The sequence below is a fragment of the Tubulanus polymorphus genome, chromosome 1 (genome assembly GCF_964204645.1).
Source record: "Tubulanus polymorphus chromosome 1, tnTubPoly1.2, whole genome shotgun sequence".
Taxonomy (NCBI): Eukaryota; Metazoa; Nemertea; class Palaeonemertea; order Tubulaniformes; family Tubulanidae; genus Tubulanus; species Tubulanus polymorphus.
Window position 1 is genome coordinate 28,808,743 of NC_134025.1, and position 24,570 is coordinate 28,833,312.

Below are 24,570 nucleotides of genomic sequence, written 5' to 3' on the forward strand. Positions count from 1 at the left end.
CACTAGAGATGTCAGCATTTTAGTGGTGACTGGTTGAAGGTTATATTCCAAAAAATTGCTGAATCCACGGGCAAGCTATTGACATCCAGAGAACATGCTACATGAAATGTTAAATGAATTTCTCAAATATTTCCCGGATTAGAGGAAAATCTATAAGATTCCCAAATATCACCGCTGAATACTCTTTGAAATTCCTAAATTCTTCCTGGTGCTGCAGGAACCATGAATCACTCCGATGCTTTGTCTTATCAATTGTGGCATTTTTATCTTGTCTAAGAAGCTGATGATTAAACCAATGCACCCATCACAGAAGATGAAACTCTTATTTCATATATAACAGATAAGATAAAGATTTATTAATCACTTAAATCTTCTTCATCGCTGAAATAAGCGTCTTTTTTGTAACGTTTTTTCTTCGGTTCGTCACAAAACGTCGAAGTTCCCGATGATGACGAAGCTTTAAAATTTTCCGCTCTGATTTTATCTTGATACGCGATAGCAGCGGCTAAACTGTCGTCTTGCTGCGTATTCTCATTCTCCTCTTCATCTGAGTTTTCGTCCTCTAAATGATTTTTCCGTTTTTTCTCCTTTTTCGGAGGTTCGCGAATGCCCAAGAGATTTTTCGGACATTTATAACTCAAATGTCCGGTTTCGCCGCATTCGTAGCATTTCGATTTATCGGGATATTCCTTGCGTCGGATGAAATCGGCCGCTCTGCCGTTGTCCCGCGCGACGCTGCACTTTATCGTTCGTCCGAACATTTGAACGTTGTTCATCGCGTTGACGCATTTATAAACGCTTTCTCGTTCGAGAAATAAAACGAACGCGACTCCTTTACTGCGGCGCGTTTCACGATCTTTAACGATCGTTACTTTGACCACTTTTCCATATTTCTCGAAGATCTTGTGAAGATCATTGTTCGTCAGCGAAAAGGGTAGATTTGATACATAGACTGTTGTCTTGCTCGGTGCTATTCCTCCGCTCATGTTTCACCTAAAAATCATGAAATGAAATGAAAAAAAAAAATCAAAAATGACAGTTGACGATTTGCAATTTTAGGCATCTGAAATTTGGTGAATTCTGTATCTCAAGTTCAAAATACGGAAAATATAGTTAATGAGGTGACATTAGGCCTATAAAAAGCATTTAATGTAGATAAAATGCAATTTACGTTATGACTTCTCAATATATATGCATTGAATTTGATTAGTATACAAATTAAATCAAATCATTTATTCATCACAACATTTTCGAAATTTTCAATGCAAGCGATAATAATCTCACTATATACGATTCTACATAGAATGATTCTTGTAAATCAACATTCTAAATAGTAAATATTTCGTTTTAATGCTTTAGAATAATACGAGTGAATTGGGATTCGAACCTCAAAACGCAATAATAAATAGTAATTCAATTTTATTTTATTGGTTAAATCCTGTCATGTTCAACAAGTCTTTACACGTTTATTAAGCTCTTAGACTCTTGAGCTGTTTACGCTTCGTTCGTTATCCTTCAAGCATAATCTAAAGGTAGACAAATCAAAAAAATAAGTACATGTAGAAATGGAAAAATTATGACCCACATATCACACAAGTGACCTCTCTGTCTGGCCCTCCTCCTGCTGGCCTGGCCCCTGCCCTACCCCTCTCTGGCCCCTGCCCTGCCCTGCTCTGCTACCTGCTGCCCTCACCCTACCCTGCCCACGTGTCATGTGGGACCTAATTGTGCTTTCATCGGATTTTATAATTGGTTCCGCAATTCCAAATCTGATTGATTGTTAGTTAGTTACCTAATCGTTGGTGGTAAGCTTTTTATAATCGGATGGGCTTGTGAAAATATCCGATCGTGAAACTAAACCACAGACAGGTTACTGACTAATTGATTGTCAGATTGATACCGAATACGGACGGCCCAGTAGTCGGTTAGGCCTACCTGTCTGTGGTTTAGTTTCACGATCGGTTCAAAAATCACAAAAATCTATCCGATCATAAAAGCTTACCACCAATGATTAGATAACTAACTAGGACGGCGGGTGAGGTGGTACCGTACGGGCATGCAGGGTAGGACTGAATGGTAGCTTGAGTCCAAAATCAACAACACGACAATCTCTTTTGACATGTGTATAGGATTGGATCGGGGTATAGCTTCGGATCCTCGGCTAGTCATGGGATCGACCCCGGGTGGCAGGGCTGCTTAATTTAGGCCTAGGCTAACAGACAGTCCACTTGCACTTCATTATAGTGTTTCTTGTTGTTCACAGTTTGATGAACTTTTAAGCATGTGTTTGTTGCAGGTTCAAACACAGGGCAATGATAGGCATGATTGCATATCTGTATTGTTAATTGTAAGGCTAGGCTAGTCCTATTAAGAATTAACTCAGCCCTTACATGTACTGCCTATATCACTCCTTACAGCAATATAGACCTACTGTATTAATGAATATTAAAGTAAAGTTATAGTTTGGCTAGTGGTTAAACACAATTCTATATACGTAGATAGGCAATTTTGGATAGAAATATCAAAAATTGGTTATGGAACCGACGAGACTCCGGTACGTTTGGAGACAAATCAAGTTAAGGACACTTTATTAGTTATGAATAAGTTATGATAATTGTCTTATATTGCAGGAAATCTGGGAGTCTAATGACTATGAGTGAAGATCATAGCATTTTAGTCGATCAACTCAAAGAATTATTCCAGTTATCGGATACCGATGGAGAAGGTCGTCTCAATCGATCGCAGATATTTTATTTATGTCAGAAAATACAACTTCACACGGATATCGAGAATGTGGTCGATACTATCATCGCAAATAATACAACGGTTTGTGTTTAGAATCATGCTCCGGTAAAACATGAATTACACTTTAATACCGAATGGATCAATGATGATTTGTAATGCGATCTGAAATACTTTTTAGGTAAATTTTGAAGAATTTAGAGATGGTTTCATCGAAGTGTTAGAAACATTGGAGTCTCCGGACAATGAAAATCTCCCAACACCAGGTCAGTGAAATATATTCAAAATATGTAAAATAAACTCTGCCTTACACTTAGCGTTGGGACTAAATATATCACCAAGTTGAGAATCGGTGAAAAAGAAGGTTTTCCAAATAAAATTTTTGGAAAATTCATTGACTTAGCGTTTAACCAAGTTGGCAGGAACTGACTGAGACTGAATCTACGGTAAATGGTAATGATTGTTTTGGTAATGTAAAATCTTGCACTGGGATATAGTTGAAATGTTGAATATTAACTCAAGGAATCAGAATCTTGTAATTTGTATTGTGAGATTTTATATTATCTTTACAACACGTGTTTCAATGGTTCTAATAACTTCTGAATGAATTTTTCATTTCATATTTTAGAAGCTTCGCCCAAGTTTTTCCACGAAGGAAAACGCTATGGACGAAGATCACGTCCGGATATGACGTCTGATGTCGATAGTAGTTCCTCATCACCTCGATCTGTTCGTAAAAACCTCACAAAACAATTCAAAAAGGTAAAGATGTTTTTGAATTTAAATCTATCGCGGTGATTGTCTATGATCTATCAATCTGCAGCTGTTGTTGAATCGGATTTCAATCACGAATGTATCGGGTGAAGTCCTGAAAACATGTGAAGACTTGGCCATCAAAGATTAAAAGAATGGTGATAGATTCAGAGTCTGGGCTGCAGATTGGTGCCTGCATATATATATTGTTCTTATCAAAAAAACATTTATTTTGTCAATTGAAATGCATACGTATTATAGAAGAGAATAAGGTAAACATTAATATGACTAATTTATGACTGCTTTATGCATGGGTCAATGTATTATTACTGTCTGTTTTGACCGCTATTCATATTTATGCATGACAGTATTGTCCTGTTCCTATATTGTATACGTGTATATAAAATCCTCAGGTGACAGCATACCTTCAACCATTCGTATTTTCTGGACCAATGGTTTATAACATGAAACTCACATTTAATTTTTTCGTCAATATTTAAAGACCCAAAACATGCAGGCACCAATTCCAATGTTAGTATTAACTAAAAACAGTTTCAAAGGCAAATCTTAAAGAAATTGGTCCAATTTTTGAGGAGAGCGTAAATTTGTGTCTCTACCCCAAGATAACATGCATTTCTCATCGGCATGAAATAAGCATAGTCATAAAAGCAATTATTAAACGATGTATTGAATACAATATTCATCAAATACAATAGAAATGATTGTTACAGATTGATGATAGACGGTAGTAATGAACTGTAATTGAACGCAGTTGGGTGTGTATTAAAACTATCACAGCTGTTCAATTTAATAATTCATCTACAGTTTTACGAAACATTACAACGCGTGAGTAACTGTGATATCAGTACTGAATTCACGTGCAGCGATAAGTAATGTTGAAATTTTTCAAGGTAAATCTTTTTTTCTAAACCGTCTCGTTTTGAAATTAGTGATCCGGAGGGAAATATGGGATGATTGTATGGCTTTTCTATCTGAAGCATCTTCTGATGTATTCAGTGTTAATTCTTCAGGAGTATTTTATACTATACTTACTGGGTAGGTTTTGTACCGATATACTTGAAAACGTATACAGAAGAAAGACCTTGTTCATTCACGCAATCACTAATTTTTCAATGCATACACTATATCAACTGGAAAATTTCAGATTTTTACAATAAATTCACAAAACCTACTGAAAAAGTATATCAATATCAAACTCATAATCAGTAATTCAAATTGCCATGTTTTTGAACGTTTGAAAACCTTTTACCTCTCCGTACAGGGGGTCATATATCCAGTTTTCATTTTTGTGATATTTGTATGTTTTGTGAGATGCAGCCTGTTACTGGGTTTCACAGGTGTCTCCAGTAAACCGTCATACAGCTACATATGTACCATGCACTACATACAGCGCTACGTACGAATATAGATCGAGAAGTATATTACAATCATTTCGATTAGCAGTCTGTACAGCTGTTTCTTAAATAACTCAAATTTTAATTTCACTCGCGTAACAATTAATCGCTGAATTCTTTTCTGAGCGGATGTACGTACTGTGTGTGATAAATGATAGCAATGGACGTTAGGAATTTACTATAGGATTATATAGTTGCATAGCAACATAAATGGAATACGTTAGTAGTGTTGTTAGTAGCCATGGAGAGTAAGAAGAGTAAGGATCAGGGAAGTAAGGGAAAGAAGCTTTTCTCGAATCCGTTCAAGAAAAAGAAGCCGCAACAACAAGAATCACCGTCAATAGAAGTGACAGCTCCGACAACATCTTTGAATAACGATCCTGCGATAGTTTCAGACAATACTTCAAATCAGAGCGGATTATTAAATATACCCGAATCATCGCAACCGGCTAAATCACCTAAGGTAAAAAAGTTCAAAATGAAAAGTCCCCTCAATAAGAAGAAAAAAGTGGTAAAACCCGCGAGCAAACCGTTAACATTGGCTGATCTGTCGACAAAAACAGACAAGGATCCGAATTTATCACCGTACGAACGAGTGGCGGCTTCTAACAGACAGCATTTACAAAACATGACCTCAAATCAGGTATCAGGCGTATACAACGCACGCTTCGCTTCGGTTTCAGCGCAAGGGTTCAGCGCTTAGCAGGATTATTAGCTGGATTAGCAGGATTAGGCTATTACCAACACTTGTCCGTCTTACTCTGAATCCATCCGATGCATAAATCATCATCATATCCATTAACTGACTTATGTATTATTTCACTAAAGTTGCATAATATCGAACTCTGCTTAGAGAAATGACTGCATTGATATTGATAATACGTTCATCTGGCATATTGTGTAAACTTCATGAACATGTTTATTTTGCATCTGGGTTTATTCATTGCTGGTTACTTAGTTACTGAATTTTATGATCCCCGGTACGTTGGTTAGAGGTTTGACTCAGGCTGGGTCAAGTTCACTGGTGCTATACCTTAAGTAGTGGTTCTATATAGTTTTACACAATCTTCTTAATCCACATCATACATACTCTCTTACACACTGTCACCTCTTTTGAGAACCAGAAAAAAATTGCACATCGATCTAATGAAATTATATCACTCAAGATGAGTAATTACTAAGAAATGACATAGAACTCAAAGTTGTGTGGAAATAACAAAAAGAATTCAATGCAACATCAATAATCAAATGCAAATGTTTAATCTAATTTCTACAGAAATGCATTAATTCAATACATAGTATTATTTGTGGCTCCTAGAAGTTTTTTTCTGAAATCTGAGTCTCTCTTTCAGAATATTGGTGAAAATAAGGAAAAGAAGGAGGAATCGGCGAAAAATGATGCCAAAAACAAAGAAGCCAAAGAAAAGGTTGAGCCCAAGGTTGAGGAGGCACCAGCCGAGGTACCAGCTATTAAAGTTGATGAAGATACTACTGATGGAGCTGCTACAACTGAACACAATGGAGCTGCTACAACTGAACAAACTTACGAGGCTGAAGGTAAATACTTGAGTATGCCGCTGTGAATGGGTTAACCTCATATTGAGCAGCTGTTGCCTCTTGTAAGTTGATTTGTGAGTCACAACAATTCATTGAATATAGTAACGCCCTTAACATATACATTATCACATGCAGAATAGAAGGTTATCAAGGAATTTAAATACCATTGAATATTCCCCTTCTCTTCAAATCCTGTAATCCTTGCATTAGAATACTAGACGGTACAGACAAAATGAAGGTCTGAAATGATAATAGCGTAATGCATATGCTTTAACTAACTGCCCATCAATAGATTGAAAGAACTAAGTGTTTTCTAATGAATACTACATGTTTAATTAGATGATTAATATCTTCAGCCAGATGATCTGTGTTTTATAGTGATATATCGATTTTATTCGATCTTGTCTATTGGTAACAGCAGTGTTTACTACTTGTACACGCTCTCCATACATCCGCATAGTCAGTTCTTATTCCTTTTTAATGATGAAAGGTTCAAAATCTAAGGCGGTGCACGCTGGGCACCGAGACAGAATACCTTTAAAGAAAAAGAACAACATAGGTACGCGCTTTAGGAGTTAGCTTTTCTTTGTCATTGTCAGTTATTTCTGGATCTTTTGTCTCTTGTATTTTGCAGGTCAGATGAATCGTTCTATGGCTAACATGGAGGCGCGTCAGGGCAGCCCGTCGCCTAGAACTATCGGTAACGAAGAGGAGGCTCATTTGAGGTCGATATGGGCCGATCTCGGTGTTGGAAGCGGTGGATATTTAACGATGTCCGAGTTGAATCAAGTATGCATGCATATCGGAATGGAAGAAATGGATGATAAGGTAAAATACCTCTCATCATTTCCGATTATTAGCAAAATATGTTAGTATTTTTTCCTTTTATTTTGATGTAAAACTTGTTCTCAAACTATTTTACAGGATTTGATGCAGTTATTCGAGAATCTCGACGTAGATGGAGATGGAACCGTCAGTTTTGATGAGTTTATGTTAGGTTTATTTCAACACGGTCCGGCTAGTACGGCTTCACCCGCCGTTCAAAGTGAATCGAGACCCTTATCATCGAAGAAAATCCACCGACCTTCTTCATCTGTTACGCCATCTACAGGCGGTTCTGGGTTATTCTCAGTTCTAGATCCTCACAATACCGGGTAAGAATACCAGAGCTGCCAAATGTTCCTGACTTTCAGTATTTTGTTATAATTCTATCCCGAGTAATACCTATTTGATTTATTTGATGTGAACTGAAATGTGGAAGATGTTACCTCAGGTCTTACTGTTGATTGCTGATTAATTTGAAAATTTTCTTTCAATGAAATTTTCCTGAAACAAAAATTCAATTTATTACTGATAGCACTTCTCAGAGGTTGGCAGTGCTGGAATTCTGATTGTGTTTTGATATTACTATGTACTTTGATGAGGGCTAAGATGGTGTGTTATATTTTAGGTTCGCTCGTCCTGATGAGATAGTAGAATTATGGGAACAGTTAGGAGTTCACGATGGTAATAAAATCCTTAAGGTAAATAATTTACTATTTACTATGAAACAAACATTGTAAGACTGGTGTTGTGTATGAGGTGAGATATCGTTGCATGTACGAATTTGAAATATCACAGAAAGTTTCTCTTGTAGTATTTAGAATATTCTATACGTGTTGATATGAAGGTAAATCAATCAATTCTAATCGGCTTCTTTTTAGTCTCTCTTAGTATTTTTGACTCTGACGATTTTAGTCTCGAACTCTAAAAAATTATAGGAATTTGCGTTCAATCTGTCTTCTGTTCAATTGACAATATGAGTTATTTTCACTACAATTATTGTTTATATCTCAGCAGCTCAAAGACTTTTAGATTTTGTCTTCTATATGTTTTACTTTAGCCTTTTAGTAATAAATAACTGTTGTAACTTTATGTGTTGATCACATTCTATCGAGTATTCTTGAGTCCTTTATTGTCTAATATTATATTTTTGACCACTATCAGTTGTCTAGTCTAGTCCTATCTACGCTACCTTTTCGTTGGGTCAAGCTATGCGTCAGTATATATCGGAAGTGTTTGTAGTTGAAGCTGCTAATCAATACATATATTGAGTGGAACCTCAGTAACACATTGCGTAAAGGGGACTTGTCAGTCCACTTAGGAGCTTCACATCTGTGTTTAGGCAATATAAACAATTGATTTTCGTTTAAGCGCATAATCAATAACGTCGCCTATGATTATACTATTTTTCAGAATATGCAATTTGATCTGCACAGTAAAGTGAACCTACAGGAACTTTCAGCAGCTTTAGAACACGAGCTAGTCAACGGAGATCAGAAATCAGCCGCCTATAATGCAGCTGTTTTAACGTATAATCAAGAGGTTCAGTATTTAAAGTAAGTTTCCTCTGTCTTCGAGGTGTGTTCTGCGGATAACAAAAATTTGCTGATTTAAACTTTATGTTTAATTCAAAGGTCTAATCTGGAACAGACAACTGGGCATAATAACAAGCTGCAGTCAGATTTACAGGAAGCAAATGCACGCATCAACTTCCTTGTGCACGAGGGAGATGAACGCTACCACAATTTAGAATCAACTAAAAATAAAGAAATACAGTGAGTACCGCTATATATGTACACTGAATTCTTTTATTTCTCATCTGGAGAATGTGAATTCGAAACTTTGAACTTATTTCAAACGTTTAAATTGAACATTTTCTGAATATAAGAGTAACAATTCCGGTTTAGAAACCCACTGCCGGCCTGCTATTAGTATAACAAATTACACTTCCCCGGTAGTCCAGAATAGGTCGAGCCCCAGATGAGAATTCTGGAACCGATAGAGACCAATCAAAACCCGGCTTGTATTAGGATTTCACAGAACATCCAATACATGATGTTATTTGTGGAAATTTCAAGCTCAGGTTTTCACGCAACCCGTAACTTCAATTACTATGACTTTGTGTTCAGATTAGCGCATACCATTATGGAAATTGGCGAGACATATGAGTGAGTATATTAGAAATGGTTTCGGGCCTGAAGAGTGTTCAGATCAAATAAACCTTAGACACAGTCCTGGTGTGTTTTCTGTATACTGTAGTTTTTTTAAGAGGATGTGATTAGTAGAAATATCGTATTTATTGTTTAGTAGTGATTGTATTTACATATCCTATGAATCCTCATCCTCGGAAAAGTTTGTTCTCAATCCCCTACGTAACTAATCCCCATGGATCCATTCATGCATTTACAATTTGGGTGATTTGTATCTTTTCCATTTCAGGAGTTCATAAATGTTGATATATTATGCACTTATTTAATGTATAAGGTATTCTCAATTTCGGTGTTCTCAATTTTTAGGACGGTCGAGAGAAAATATCAAGAACAGTTAAAGACGTTGCAGTCAGATCTGGAACAGGAACGAGATATAGGTTCAGCTAAACTAGAAACCCAACGTAAAACCATGGAGAAAGTGATCATCGATCTGAAAGAAGAAGAAACTCGACTGAAAGAAAAGGTGCAAGATCTCGGCCAAGTATGTATATCTATGATTACCTTTATCTTTACAAGACCAAATGAAGTCGGGAATGATAGCTCGGATCTAAAGCCGTCAACGTTCATATCGTTCGATTGTTTTCACAGGAAATCAGAAGATTAGAATTAGACTTACAGGAATCTCAGGAACAACTGATCGAATCAGAAAAAGTCGTCGCTCGTCAGCAAAGAGAACTGGAGACTGTCAGTGAACTACAGAGGAAGGTACATTCATTTTATTCATAATCCCATTATTTATTATATGTCGATTGATATTTATCTTATAGTTTCAAAGATTTAGTTGAGTATTTAGTTTGATGATGGATTATCCCATTTCAAGTAGATCACCATCACCCCTTGAATCACTTAGTCGATGATTAGATGGATACATCTTCCAATCCACATATCCACGTAACCCACCTCACCCCGTACTGTTTGCAATAACCGCAGCCATTTTGCTTTTAGCTTGCTCTTGACAATAAAATTAGAAATGAGTTTAAGGTGAAGTAATACAATATAATGTATACGGTGATGGAGGTCATTTTTATTTATGTCCACGTCCACTGCATGAGGAGCTTGGAAATATCCTGTAAACTTTCTTCAATTCATCACAAATATCTTCATTTATGTACAATTTTTTTGGTGTAAATTTGACATTGATAGTGTTTCAACTATCTGTAAATGTAATATGTGCATGCTTTCTGAAAGGTTTATGTCATTAGGCTTTGTCCTACGTAGGTTAGAACGTTTCCGTTATTCGTATACTTTTTTCAGATTACAGCAATCATGACCTAATTCCACAGTTCTGAGTTAAGAGTTTACTCCGAATTGAAATTAGTTAATTTTCAATGTTTTAACCGAGAGTCAAATCTCAACTCGGAACTATGGAACTGGATCCTGAATTATTAACTGTTAATACAGTTTATTAACTCAGATCGCCATGTATCTGTTTGTAGATTGCTGATTTGGAGTCTTCACACGATGTTCATAATAAAGAGCAACAACGACATTCACAAATGAAATTACACAAAGCTCACGAAGACAATAAGGTAGGAGCAATCTATAGCCACATTCACTCTATAGCCGCAATCACATGAGCAGTTTTGGCCAGGACTGACTGTTCACACGGGTGAAATTATTGCTATAGGCTCCTAAAGTGACTTCGCTTTGTGAACGCAATCTCTAATTAGGCACGGGCTAAAATTGACTAGAATCTGATTCGTCGTGCCGATTTTGGTCCATTCTGAATTGGTAATAGGGATAATGTGAATGCGGTTCATAGAGCCGTATAATCCATCATAAATACTGAGAGATCTATTCGTGAGTTATTACTGTTTGTTTATTTCTAGTTCTTACGAGATAAAAACGATGAATTGAGAGCCGAAGTAGAATCGTTGCGACATGATTTAGCCAATCAGAATCGACGTACGGCCGGTAAACGAGGTTCGTCAATTCCGATACGAAACGGCTCGAAATTGTCGGATTATACGAAACCTCATCTGAAGAAATTGGGTCCACCATCGACTGGTAAGTTTTAATCCACTTACGAAATTTATTGATATTCTAAGTTCGAACAAAAATATTTGAAGCAATCTTAATTTTTCTCTTAACAGAAGATTCTGATGAGGAACAAAGTCCACCTTCGGATCGACATAAATTACCAGGAAGACGTGGTGAGGGTGATGGTTACACTGAGGAAGGTTAGTTAGATTTCACATTCTGATTTATCTTTGTTCAACTTGATGAAATTTACTGGGTGGGAATAAAAAAAAACCTCGAAAAAATCAGTGAAAATTCAGGGAATTTAAATAATGCTATTGACCACGTTTCTTTGTCAATACAATGAAAAACATTTTAAACCTAGAAATGTCTCTGATTCAATGTGGGAATTTTGTGTACCCCGGTGTACACTTTTGAAAATCATGGAAAACTCAGGGGAATGGGCAGAAAGTAGCCAGCAAGTAGGCTTGACCTGTGATCATTTCGCTTACTGTATCACATTTTATAAAAATCTTGTACATCATAATCTTGTTTATTCATGGAAAAGTAAAGTTATCATTATATATGAATGAATTAAAGAGTTAGAATTCACTTTATTTGCAGTGAGCACTAAATTAAAAGCTGAAATCGATGCGATGAAGAGTAGCTACGAAAAACAGATTAAAAACCTGCGACAAAAGAATGATATCGAACGTCAAGACGTTGAAGAAGCATTTAAAGCGGAAATCAAAGAAATTGAAGAGAAAAATCAACGAGAAAAAGAAGATTTAATCAGACAATATAAATATGATCGGGTAAGTTTTGCAGATTTTATCAGCTTCTATTAAAAACAATTTGTAGAGAAATACAAAATCTTGAAACTGCTTCACAGATACAGTAGAATACTTTTTACTAATTGTAGTTAGGAGATTTGAGTTATCATCAGAGTCAAAATCATTTTATTGTAAGTTAACTATATATCTATTTAGTTATTCTGATTGTTGTAATTGTTCGGAATGTATTTAGTTTGTAGCAATAGATTTCGCTGGTATCGAACATTTCATTCAACCAAACCATTAACAATCCCGGGGCTTAAGATTATTCCATCAATCCTACACACAACCTCTTTATTATTCATATGTATTGTATTTCCTTTTTCTTTGGTTTTAATTGCACTACTGGTTTGTCATTTTCCAATAATGATTTTCCATCCAATTATATATTTTTTTGACGTAGTAATATCAGTTACACCTATCGGTGCAGTCAGTGTATGGATTGCAATCTACGCAGCTAGGATTTATCATATTCTCTATCGGATTAGATCTAAAATAGGATAACTTTTTATATGACACACTATGGCTGATGAAAAAGAAGTGAAAAAACAAAAACCTTCATTTTTGGCTGGATTACTCTCTCCGTTAACCAGTCCCAAAGTTGGAAGAAAGGAAGCGCCGGCAGAAGAGGAACCGAAGTCTCCTCTACAACGGTTAAAGGAGATTTATACATTTACACCTCCGTCAAGTCCGCGTAGGAAGAAGAAAAAAACAGTCTCATTTAAAGATAACGTTGAAACTTTAGGAACTTCTTCTTCAGAAGAAGAAGAGGAGGAACCAGGAATATTTGAGTACATTACGAGAAAACTATTAGAACCACCAGAGGATGAGGAATCAAAACCTGCAAATAATGAAAAGAATGTAAAAGGAAATGAGGAAACTGATAAAGCGTCGACTGGACAAGATAAAGATAAAGATAAAGAGAATGTGGACTCCAGTCAACAAGTGGATCCCGTAAAAAACAACTGCAAAGAGGATGACAAGAATTCTGATGATCATATGGACCCATCTAATTCATACATGGATCATATTCCAGACCCAGTGTTGGATGAACAACCACTGGAAGATCAGCTTCATGAAACAGGACCACAGCTGGAGTCAAAACCAAATAGGATCTCGGAGCCCGAATCAGGAAGAGAAGATTTGATACATCCAGATAATACATCAAAAGCTCTTTTGAAACTAACAGACTCATGGATAAAACGAGAAAATACACCACAAATTCGCTCCAGACCAACAGACTCATTGATAAAACCAGAAAATACACCACAAACTCGCTCCAGACCAACGGACTCATTGATAAAACCAGAAAATACACCACAAACTCGCTCCAGACCAACAGACTCATTGATGAAACCAGAAAATACACCACTAACACGCTCCAGACCAACAGACTCATTGATAAAACCAGAAAATACACCACAAACTCGCTCCAGACCAACAGACTCATTGATAAAACTAGAAAATACACCACAAACTCGCTCCAGACCAACAGACTCATTGTTAAAACCAGAAAATACACCACTAACTCACTCCAGACCAACGGACTCATTGATAAAACCAGAAAATACACCACAAACTCACTCCAGACCAACGGACTCATTGATAAAACCAGAAAATACACCACAAACTCACTCCAGACCAACGGACTCATTGATAAAACCAGAAAATACACCACAAACTCACTCCAGACCAACGGACTCATTGATAAAACCAGAAAATACACCACTTACTCGCTCCAGACCAACAGACTCATTGATAAAACCAGAAAATACACCACGAACTCACTCCAGACCAACGGACTCATTGATAAAACCAGAAAATACACCACAAACTCACTCCAGACCAACGGACTCATTGATAAAACCAGAAAATACACCACTTACTCGCTCCAGACCAACAGACTCATTGATAAAACCAGAAAATACACCACGAACTCACTCCAGACCAACGGACTCATTGATAAAACCAGAAAATACACCACGAACTCGCTTGATTTCAAGACGTAGATCTTCCTTGGATTCTTCTTTGCCATTGATTGCAAATAATGTGCAAACAAGACCATCGGGGCCATGTGCTGGGACTGGTACTTTGAAAAATCCTACACTATCAAGACATCACTCTAAAGACTCTTTCACTTCACGGAAAATTCGACCAGTGGTGACAATCAAAAATAAAACAGTGAATGATACCAGTCGTGACTCATATGATAATGATAATCATCAGCGGTCTAGAGTGTTGAGAGAGGTTCACATTGAACCCGAAGATGAATATATTCATCCTGTACATCTAGATCGGAAATATAAACTTCCAGCATTTCCGCCGGCTGAAAAAAGTCGCAGTAACTTACCGGTCCCTGTTAATCATTGGAAATATAAAGCGACCGATCGATCAGAGGAGATAGTTCATAGAGCTTCAACAAGAGTAAGTGATGAATGGTTCTTCATGCAGAATTCGCTGAACAGTGGAAAAATTCATCTCTTCATTTCAGATTCCTTGTTCATTATGTAGAAATGTAATCCATGGTTATGACAAAGTAGTGTTAGTTCAGTTTTTTCAGTTCATTTCTATAGTTGCAATGGTTTATTCAAAGTGTCTAAAATTGTTGTTCTCCCGCAAGAAATTCTATTCATCATCTCGTAACAAAAATGTGTTAATTCTATGCGCTTTGTTTCAATGATAATATTTTTGTATCTATTCGTATAGGAGCAGTTAAACAGTGATTTCGATACGGAAAGAGCCGACCTCGAATTACGAATCAAAGAAGAAGCTTTAGCCGTTCATAAGAAAGAAATCGACAAACTAATCGACGAGCATAAACGAGAGAAAAAACAAATCGAACAGAAAAATGCCGAAGATCGCGCCAATCTCATACAACGGTACGTACGTATATACGAACAGATGACGTGTTGTTTAATTATCGAAAACAGCTCGGGTGTTAATGGTTCGTTAAATGAATGTAACCGATTTTATAAACTGCGAAAAGAGTTGAACGCGGTTTATTATGAAGAGAATATCGATCGAGTAAAATATATGGTTAACGACGACGACGACACAGCAGTGTGCACAGACTACTGAGGAGAAAACATCTGTCGTATTAGAATATATTGTGATATCGTATGCTCGACACGCTTAGTCGTGATTAGTAAGTCATCATGGATTTTTTCAAAAAGAAGTTCGGTAAAGGGACCGACGATGAGAAGAAGTCGGCCCCGCAAGATACGTCAAGGTAGGGTTCGACTTCAGCGAAGTTTTAACCTTAGATCGGTTAGTTAAATCTCGCATTCTATTGAAGATGGTCGACAAGGTAGTATTTCATAATGATAGGAAGGATATGTGCCTTGTGTATGTGTATACCATGAATGATGAGGTGTATAACGTATTTGTTATCAAATGTTAAAGACACTACTCTATAAAACAAAATGAGGAGTAGGTTTTATTTTCAATCTTTCTCGTTTTCAGTCTACGAAAGGAAAATGATGAGGAGATTGAAGCTAGAATTGCGGAGATAAAGGAAGCGATCGAAAAGCAGAAACTGAACGAGTCGGATGCTAGAAGCGGGCAGATAGCCGATTTAGAATTACAGATGAAGTTACAACAGGAAGAAATGAGTTTACAATTCAGTAAAGAAATGGCCTCGATGAGAGATCGATTCAATGAGGAAAAAGCGCGTATGCAAGAACTTCACAGAATCGAAGTTAACGAATATGAAAACATGTTCGTTAAGGTGAAAAATATCTTCAAATCGCTTGAACTGAAAGTGCTCAGAATTAGTAAGTGAAGCCTGTATCAGTAATCGAACTGTGTTGTTTTTTAAGGGCGAGGAGTCGTTAAGAGGCAAATTAAGGGACGATTTCCATTCGTTGGTCGACAAATCAATAGTTTATAAGATCGCTGCCGAGCGAGATCGATTATTGGAAGAGTTTCAAAAAGAGAAAGCTGAGCTTCAGGAGCAAAATCAGTTAGAACAGGCTCAGTTATGTAAGTGTATTAGATATAGGTTTTTTATATGGCAATAATGTTTCAACCTATAAATCTCTCTGCAAAATGCATGCGCATTATGTTTATAAAATAGACGAATAATTGTAGAATTGTGCCCACCCTTGGTACTACAGTGTGAGATATTGAGTCATACACAACGCAACATCTGTTGTAAATCGAGCAGCATTATTTGTTCGGTTACAGCTGCTACTATGAATACCAGGGTTCATGTAATTTCTAACGGCTTGTAATTTTTACTAAGAATGAATTGTTGACATGCGTCACAACTCGCATTTATTTCATTATATTTTCTGATATTTAGGTCAAGCATATACACAAGAAAAGCTAGAACTTGAGGCTCAATTAAAGGCTAAAAATCAAGATATGGATAGTAAACTCAGACAAGTGGAGGCAGAGACAAGGGAGCATTTAGAGGTATGTAAATGTACTGATGTTTTGAAAATGGTTCTTTTGAATTTTTTATTGATAATTCTATTTGTGTATTTGAAGGATGAATTCAGTCAACGAATTAGAGACATGAAACAAGCATTCAGAGGTGAAATGCAGGAACTAGAAGACAGCAAACGTGCAATGGAAGCCGAAAATGAAGATCTAAGACTGACGAACATGCAGAATTCTGATTACATTCGTAGAGTCGATGAACTGAAAAAGAGAAACGACGAATTGAATACTAAATTAGCAAAGCTCGAAGCAGAGAAACGATTGGTGAGTCAGTCAGGCCGACCGTGATATTGTTCTTAAAGTGTATTATCTAGATTTTGACACAGCACATGATTATTTATCAAAGGCTGATGATATGGTTCAAGAATTACACGTCGCGAAAGAAGAAGCGATAGTAGCGAGTGAAGCTCATAAAGCAATGGCTTACGAGGATATGACGAAAAAAGAATTGGTTCGTATCATTGACATTTGAACATTTTGTCTTCAGTCTGTGAGACATAACGAAGTAAAAATTGTTTGTTTTATTCATGAAGGAGGTCGGGGAACGTTTGAACCGAGAAAAAGAATACAATGATTCATTGAAGGTAAATATAAACAATTATTTTTCGTGAAATATGTTATGAAGCTGTAAGCTTTGAGTTGAAATACTGTATATTTCATAATGTAGGCATCGAATGAACGAATCATGAAAGAGAAAAAAGACGTGGAACGAGAATTGAACGAAATGAAAAAGAAAGTCGACGACCACAGATATTCAGTTGATAAAAAGAATGTCGAGGTTTCCAGTTTACAGGTAGATTATTCAATGTCTGTTTCACTGATCTCGGGGTCTAGATTCTCCATGCATGAAATTTATGAATTGATTGTTTTTGATGGTGTGAATGATTTATTTGAGCATGGCTGTAGAACTGGACCTATAAGATCAGCGTTTATATGTTGTAGTGTCTTGTTGTAGTTTAGCTTTTAGAGTAGTTAATTTCTCTCGTAGTTAGATATAGTTTCTAGTTTTCTAGTTCTGTTAGTTGTTAATGCGGTGTCTTACTTCATGTTTGTCGTTATTTTGAAAGGACACGAATCGAAAACTCGCGACCGCAATTGAGGATATGACCAAACAGATGGATAGTAAAATCCATGAATGCCAAGATGCATTAGTTTACAAATCTAGATTGCAGGTATTGTTGGCTCTGGGGCAATTATCACCGCGACTAAGGCTTCATGCATCACTGGACTTACATGGCATTAACATGTTCATCTGAAAATAGGTTCAAATATCTGCTTGGGTAACGGTATTGGTCATTTGTTTCTATTATCCATGTATGGTTTTTGCTTGAGGATGGTTTCTTGTCAGCACTTTCAGCGAGGTCCATTCTTTCAGGTTATTTGCAAATGTTCGATGTCTCAGTCTGCATTTTTTATCGCCTTAAAGAATACATTATATGTGGATTAGTTGTAATGTAGAATTGAAACTGAGATCGTTTTTCAAAATTTTCTAACGTTTAGGAGAAATATGATAAATTAGTGAAAGATCATGAAGATCTGAAATGGCAGTACGATCTGAGATTGAAAGATATCGCAGAGAAATGTCACGAGGTTGATGACATGAAGGTAACTGAACAGTTTGATTTCATGGTGAAGGTTTCCATTTCTATTCATTTTACGTCATTATAACTGGACCAGTCATAGGTTCAACTCTGGTTTAAGGATGACTTAGGTTTTCGGATTTAGAGGCGTTCAGATTGTTATTTTCGAGGTCAAGAGGTCGTTTATAAGTCAACGTTGACGATAGGATTTCCGTCCACATATTTATCTAATCGCGTTTTGAGTAAAACGTAAATTAGTTTGAAATAATTTGGCGTCAATTTCATCGACAGCACGAGAATGATATATTACTGCAGAAGAAAGAGGATCTAGAAACAGCTATGATGGAGATTGAAGATTCGTTGAACACTAGAGACACCGAGCTTTCACATTTACAGGTGATTTTAAACTCTCATCCTATTTTCTGGCTACCTCGGTATTCACTACTCTTAAGGACTATGGCTGATGTCAGGAGTTGTTGAATTAGTTCATATTTATATCAACAGCGTAGTTAAGTCATTTTTCTATCACTTCCCCATGATATTTTGCTGGTTTATTTTCTAAAGTTTAGACTATCCTTTTGATCCCTTATGTACTTTTTCTTTATTTCAATTATGTTGTGTAAATGTGTTCATATTTAGTTGTAATGTATGGTTTGCTTTTCTTTATTTATTCCTGTGACTGGGTTATTTTGTTTTATTTCCAAGTATTCGCTGTAGAACTGGCTGTAATTGATTTTATTTCTTGATCCTTATTCCTGCACCCTCCCTCCTCCTTCAGTTGTCGATCAACGTACCTTACCGATTTATATATTCTATATCCTTGACTGCGTCTTCGATTTATACAATTCATTTTGATACCTGTCGAAAATTGAGGTCAGTTTACGTAGAATTTAATTTGTAGAAAAACAATGTTCAACTCACTGAAGTAGTTGACCACTCCAATTTCACATTGGGGGAAAAAATGGATCAGTTGCAGGAAAAAATAAAAGAATTGCAGACCACTAAGGTAAATGAAACTGCACTACTAGATGTTCTGAGATTATCTTAAGTTAGGTCAGATTGTTTTTGGGGTCTATTTTGAAGACATGCCAGTATTGATTCCTCTTCTTTACGTATATAGGATATGAACGAAAAGGGAAATCGTTTAAAATCCGAACTAAATCATCGAAACAAATTATTAGAACAGGAAAGAGATGAACTAGAAAAAGATATAACTGCATTAAAGGTAAAGCTCATTGCTACTGCTGCAGTTATTCGGTTCATCTGACAGACGGTTTGCATGCTTTTCAGAAATTCGGGTTATTCATCAATCTGTGAGGGGTTCGCCTGGTGTGGTGATTTTGTTTTTCCAGTCTCTGTGCAGTCTTAAGTGCGGTTGATGGTATTTTTTTCGTACAGTATTTTCTCTTAATTCTTGTCTTTCGAATCTTAAAGGCTATTTGATTGAAGGTTTTATACGTATATATTTTCTTCAGCGTTCTAACTACCTGCACCGAGGATCGAAGGGAGTACGTTTTTATTTACTCTATCATTATTGTAATGGTTTTGAAGGAACTTGTGGTTTTTATAGTGAAGTAGATATTTTTCGTGTCGGTGAATGAATATTTATACTGAATGATCAGATTTCATAAATGACTAAATCATATATTCAATGCATGAAGTGATACTGATAGTTGAGGTAGTTTGTAGTGTGAAATTTGTAGTTCCTGGACCCCAGATATGATGAAGTATATTTAGGGTTTAATGAGTAGAATAGTTGAGATAAATGATTTATGATTGAAGTGGGATTTTAGAGGAGTTTAGAGAGATTTTAGTAATGATATATAATAATCACTGCTGTTATACTAGGTTGAAAGAGATCAGCTTCAAGATGAAAAAAAGGGACTGGAAGGTTTAGTAGAGGATCTAGATAGACAACTGCGTGAAACAAAATCACATGTTGATCGACTTCAGGTAAAATTTGTGATTTGTTTCATGATGTTTGAGGTGGAAACCTACGTAATAACAGTTAGAGGTTGAATGACTGGTGGTGGTTGTGAAATGGTTTAATGTTTTGTGTTGTGGATTTAACTTATCGTTTCATTGCACTAACAATAACTAACAAACCTCAACTAGAATACGAGTGTCGTTGAATTTAATTAGTTTTCGATGTCTTATTCCTTTGATAAGAATGATTGCTACACTGCTAACAGTGCTGCTGACGATCTGGAAACAAAAGCTCAAAATCTTGTACGGAACATTACCGAGCTTCAGGTATCATATTTTAGTATAACAAATGCTTTAAATACTGACTGCATAAATACATATAATTCAGTTCTCTTAAACTATGTACAATTCGCTTCTTCTATCATAGTTTGTTTTACTATTTACTTCTTTGTGTAACACATATAAGACACAAAGATTTGGAATTATTTTTCTTCACATTGAGGCATATGATTTGTAAAGAGGTTTTCCGTTTTGTCTGTTAATGGTGGTTGGTAGTTTTAAATTTTCCTCTCGTTTTATTCGAACTTAGGTGCAGGTTATATGAATTATGATCTTTAAAATTGAGGAATTCAGCTCTTGTCTATACCGGGGGTATGTATTATAATAGAATATTTGCATTTTTTTAGAACGAGAAAAAGGCTCTCAGTGATGAAAATAAAGCTCTGAATGATGATAAAAAAATGCTTCAAGACAATATGAAAGATAGCAGAAGTGATGCACGACATTTCTCCGTTCAACTTGATGAGATCAAGGTAAAGATTCAATCATATTTGATTCAAACTGAAATTGGCATTTCTGAATGAATCGAATGGTATCTATTATATTTAGTTAAAGAATGACAGCTTGGAGAAAGAAAACCTACAACTTCGCAAAGATATGGACAGCACTGCTAAACAGGCTAATACAATGAAGGTATAGTCATTATTACATGATTTGGTCAGTTATCATCTGAATTGGTAGTAAGATCATTTTCACATAATTCAGGCTGCCAATGAGAAATTGACCGAAGCCGTTGACAGATCTGTGCGGAATTTGGAGAAAGAAATGATCGAAAGTAAAGCAGTAGCGGAAATTGCTGAGAAATACAGAGCAGAGTTGGCAGCGATCAAACGGCAGAAAGACGACTCGGAGCATAATCTAAAATCTACTCAGGAGAAAACATTGAAAGATATTGAACGTCTTGAACAGAGAAATCAGAAACTTGAGGTATGTTTGATAATAAGAGCTTATCTTATTATATAGTGTGAAATGAAGAAAAGATCCTTATAAAAATGTTTCTAAATATTTCTATAGGAAATGAATAAAGATATGAAAAGGGAGAAAAATGAATTGACGCAAACGATACATGAACTAGAATCAAGGATGCGTCAACTGAATTCTGTGCAGAGGGATTGTAATGACGTTAAGGTATAGATTTTTTCTACACCCAGTTTCAGGACAATCTTTCATTTTCAAACACGTGATTATTGTGATGTTGATATTATCTATGATTTTGTTACAGACGAAGTTAGACAGCACTCAACAAGAGAATGGTCATTTGAAACAACAGCTTCAGAATGCCAATGATAAGGTAAATACCGATTTTTATCCGCATGATTCTACGGATAAAATGTAACACTAACGAAAAATATAAAGTTTCTCATGGGCTTCTCTTTTTGAATTTTCTAAACAGATCGCCGAATTCATTGCCGAAGTTGCAATGTTTGATATTGAAAAAGTTCAGATAGATCCTCGATATGAAACCTCTCTAACCATACCCCCTAAACGTAACTCGATTAAACAGTCGTCTCATTCTAATCATTTTACCGATCGAAATCGTGTGTTTGTAGTTAATAAGAACATCATAACGTCTAACAATCTCAACGGTAGCAGTCGCAATTTTTACACCCCCGAAGTGTTAACAATCATTACTAACAGTTCTATCTCAATAACCACAACTGTATCTACTACAACTAAAATATACAACATGGATCTGATTCGCGATCCTATGGTATTTCCCGAATTACGTTCTGTTCTGATGGAACAGGAAAAAAAGAACCAAATCGGTTGCACGTGTTGTAACTGCGGGAATGAAACCGTCACTATTCAGACGTCAGTTCCAGTTTACTGGAAGAGTACGGTTTATTCTTCAGCCTCGAATGAGAATCGATTGAATCAACGAACTGCTCATATGAATCAATCACGCACTAGTACAGCGAATCGGTGTACTTGTTGTACATGTGGAAGCATTTCAGTTCCAGTTCCTCCTAATTCGCATAAACTACGCTGGTAGAATTCACTTCAATAACATTTCTCATAAACTGCATTTAATTTTAACTCAAAAACCTATCGATAACATAGGAAATCTTTTAACTGATTATGATGATATACAGACAACTGTTGATCTAGTAAAGATTGAAACATCTTTAACAATGAATAATACACTAGTGAATTATGAAAGTAACACAACATTAAAATATGTAATTTATTCTAAATATAATTTTTTGATTCATACTTTTCAAATCTGAGGAATGATCTAACTGATGCACCATATGATGGTGTGAGTTTGAGAAATGCATAGAGGTTGAATTGATTTTTCAAATTTAAAAAAGAAACATTATTATTTTGTTGTGTTACTGTTTTTTGATTTTGTTAACATTATTGTGATCTAACACAATGAATGGTCACTGTTTTATTAACCTGTAGCTGGCAGAGTTGGCAACGAATCTGTCATTGGTCGATTCTGAACACACCCGCCACATTCAAGACATGACCGACAAACAAAAACATATGGTTGATATGAACAAGTTCAATGACGTCAATATGAAAATGGTTGAACAAGAAAGACGCATAATGGAACTGGAAAATATGATTCAAATACGATGTGCTGAATACAATAAATTATTGATTGGTATGTATTGCGCTATGTTCGCTGTTTACTGTTTGCGTATTTTCATAATTGATAAAGGTGTAATTTATCGGTTGATGTATATTCAACAGAGGCGCAGCAGGATTTCAACCAGTCGTTAAAACAAACCGATGAAGATAAACAAGATGCCAATAAAAAACTGAATATCGCAAACTCTCTCCTCAAAGAAACTGTAAACAAGTTGAAAAAACAGGTACTTTGCATTATCTTTTATCTACTACTTGCATACCTTTTATCCAGCTAAAACCTAATCCTAAATGAATGTACATGTACTTAAATATTTATAGTTGGAGCGATGCACGAAATCAGATCTTCTCGTTCAAGAGCTTTATAAAGAGAACGCGTCTCTGATGAAAGCGTTACAAGTGACTGAAGAACGACAGAAAATCGCCGAATCTCGCTGCTACAATTTAGAAGACAAATGCAAAGCTTTACATAAAGTTGTAGCTAAAATTACACATGCTGCTTTAGAACCGTGACGCTAGTACACACCCAATGGGTCCTCAATTGAATATCAGTTTCACCGAGCCATTTTATATGCAATATATTGATAATACGTTTTATTTACTACTGATAAATTCCAGTTTTCTAGTCTTCTATAAATATGGCATGCAAGTTGGTGCTATCTTATCTAAATCAAAAGCAATTTATTTGGTATGTTTTTTTTAACGAGGAATATATGTTTGGTCTTCCTTATAATTAAATGGACCAGTTATTCATCATCCCTTAAAGAATTTTCGAAAGTTAAGATGCTTAGTCGACTTCTGTTAATTTCGATTTGGAAAAGTATATCTGTTATAAGATGTTCTGAGTGCTTGTACAGGCTGGCATGGAGGCTACGCTTATTTTTAAAATCGATTCTGTTCCAAAACTTTTCGTCTTAGTACATGCACATTTTCAAGAAGTGGGCTAAGTTTCAGTTACATGTAAATAGTATAAGTTTAAATACTGCTGTGAAGAGTTTGATATTATCAGATTAGTTACGATAGTTGTGTTATGTTTGTCAGTATGATTTTTATCCTGTGCCACATTCCGATAAAGTTTGGCTAAAAACAAAGTTTGTTCTTCGAATATTCCGATAATATTACATAGATTTATCATCTTTATCATGTACGTTTATATTTATACATAGGCATATATCCCTGTTTTTCTGTAATAAAATATTTTCAAACAAGCTATAGCTTTGTTTTCAGTTTTTGTTTGACTGTATTTATATTCTGAATTTTGGGACACCCGAATTTATCAACTAAGGTTAAATCACTTTATTAAAAAGTATTGAAAGGTACCCGGCGCTAGCCCGCCCGGTCGTTATAGATTTTATCTTTGCCGACTGGTGCTGCTACCTTGCTAATCGTTGTGCCG

At 35.9% G+C, this 24,570-nt stretch overlaps 2 protein-coding genes across 13 annotated transcripts; one reads left to right on the top strand and one right to left on the bottom strand.

Moving 5' to 3' along the window:
- Positions 1-311: 311 nt before the first annotated feature.
- On the bottom strand, positions 312-4,836 carry LOC141903099 (zinc finger CCHC-type and RNA-binding motif-containing protein 1-like). 3 transcript variants are annotated; one of them, XM_074791069.1, is made up of 2 exons: positions 4,766-4,836; positions 312-993 (listed from the first exon to the last, which is right to left on the bottom strand). In XM_074791069.1, the coding sequence occupies exon 2, from the start codon at positions 984-986 to the stop codon at positions 357-359; it is 630 nt and encodes a 209-aa protein (XP_074647170.1). In that variant the 5' UTR covers positions 987-993; positions 4,766-4,836; the 3' UTR covers positions 312-356. The 3 variants fall into 3 exon arrangements, with proteins under 3 accessions (XP_074647170.1, XP_074647179.1, XP_074647162.1); XM_074791078.1 differs by lacking the exon at positions 4,766-4,836 and adding an exon at positions 1,586-1,611; XM_074791061.1 differs by lacking the exon at positions 4,766-4,836 and adding an exon at positions 1,172-1,208 and having other exon boundaries at positions 313-993.
- LOC141903070 (uncharacterized) lies at positions 1,438-24,347 on the top strand. Of its 10 annotated transcripts, none has more exons than XM_074790978.1 (40): positions 1,438-1,532; positions 2,631-2,826; positions 2,924-3,008; positions 3,371-3,504; positions 6,263-6,467; positions 7,102-7,295; positions 7,392-7,621; positions 7,918-7,990; positions 8,703-8,845; positions 8,924-9,064; positions 9,806-9,980; positions 10,088-10,204; positions 10,445-10,480; positions 10,936-11,028; positions 11,329-11,506; positions 11,593-11,679; positions 12,083-12,273; positions 14,998-15,170; positions 15,754-16,018; positions 16,110-16,272; positions 16,595-16,707; positions 16,783-16,998; positions 17,081-17,185; positions 17,268-17,318; positions 17,402-17,527; positions 17,802-17,906; positions 18,235-18,339; positions 18,606-18,710; positions 19,216-19,320; positions 19,435-19,539; positions 19,790-19,822; positions 20,484-20,567; positions 20,927-21,052; positions 21,129-21,212; positions 21,285-21,506; positions 21,594-21,707; positions 21,802-21,870; positions 22,986-23,190; positions 23,280-23,401; positions 23,496-24,347. In XM_074790978.1, exons 2-40 carry the CDS (start codon positions 2,647-2,649, stop codon positions 23,685-23,687), a joined length of 5,250 nt encoding a protein of 1,749 aa, XP_074647079.1. In that variant the 5' UTR covers positions 1,438-1,532; positions 2,631-2,646; the 3' UTR covers positions 23,688-24,347. The 10 variants fall into 10 exon arrangements, with proteins under 10 accessions (XP_074647079.1, XP_074647062.1, XP_074647088.1 ...); XM_074790961.1 differs by lacking the exon at positions 19,790-19,822 and adding an exon at positions 20,163-20,267; XM_074790987.1 differs by lacking the exons at positions 19,790-19,822; positions 20,484-20,567 and adding an exon at positions 20,163-20,267.
- Positions 24,348-24,570: the final 223 nt, after the last annotated feature.

Excerpts from the sequence above, each read along its gene's own strand:
- LOC141903099 (XM_074791069.1), bottom strand. The coding sequence starts at position 986 with ATGAGCGGAGGAATAGCACCGAGCAAGACAACAGTCTATGTATCAAAT.
- LOC141903070 (XM_074790961.1), top strand. The coding sequence starts at position 2,647 with ATGACTATGAGTGAAGATCATAGCATTTTAGTCGATCAACTCAAAGAA. Across the intron at positions 16,019-16,109 it reads ATGAAAACATGTTCGTTAAG|GGCGAGGAGTCGTTAAGAGG; the intron begins GTGAAAAATATC and ends TTGTTTTTTAAG. Across the intron at positions 17,319-17,401 it reads AATACAATGATTCATTGAAG|GCATCGAATGAACGAATCAT; the intron begins GTAAATATAAAC and ends TTCATAATGTAG.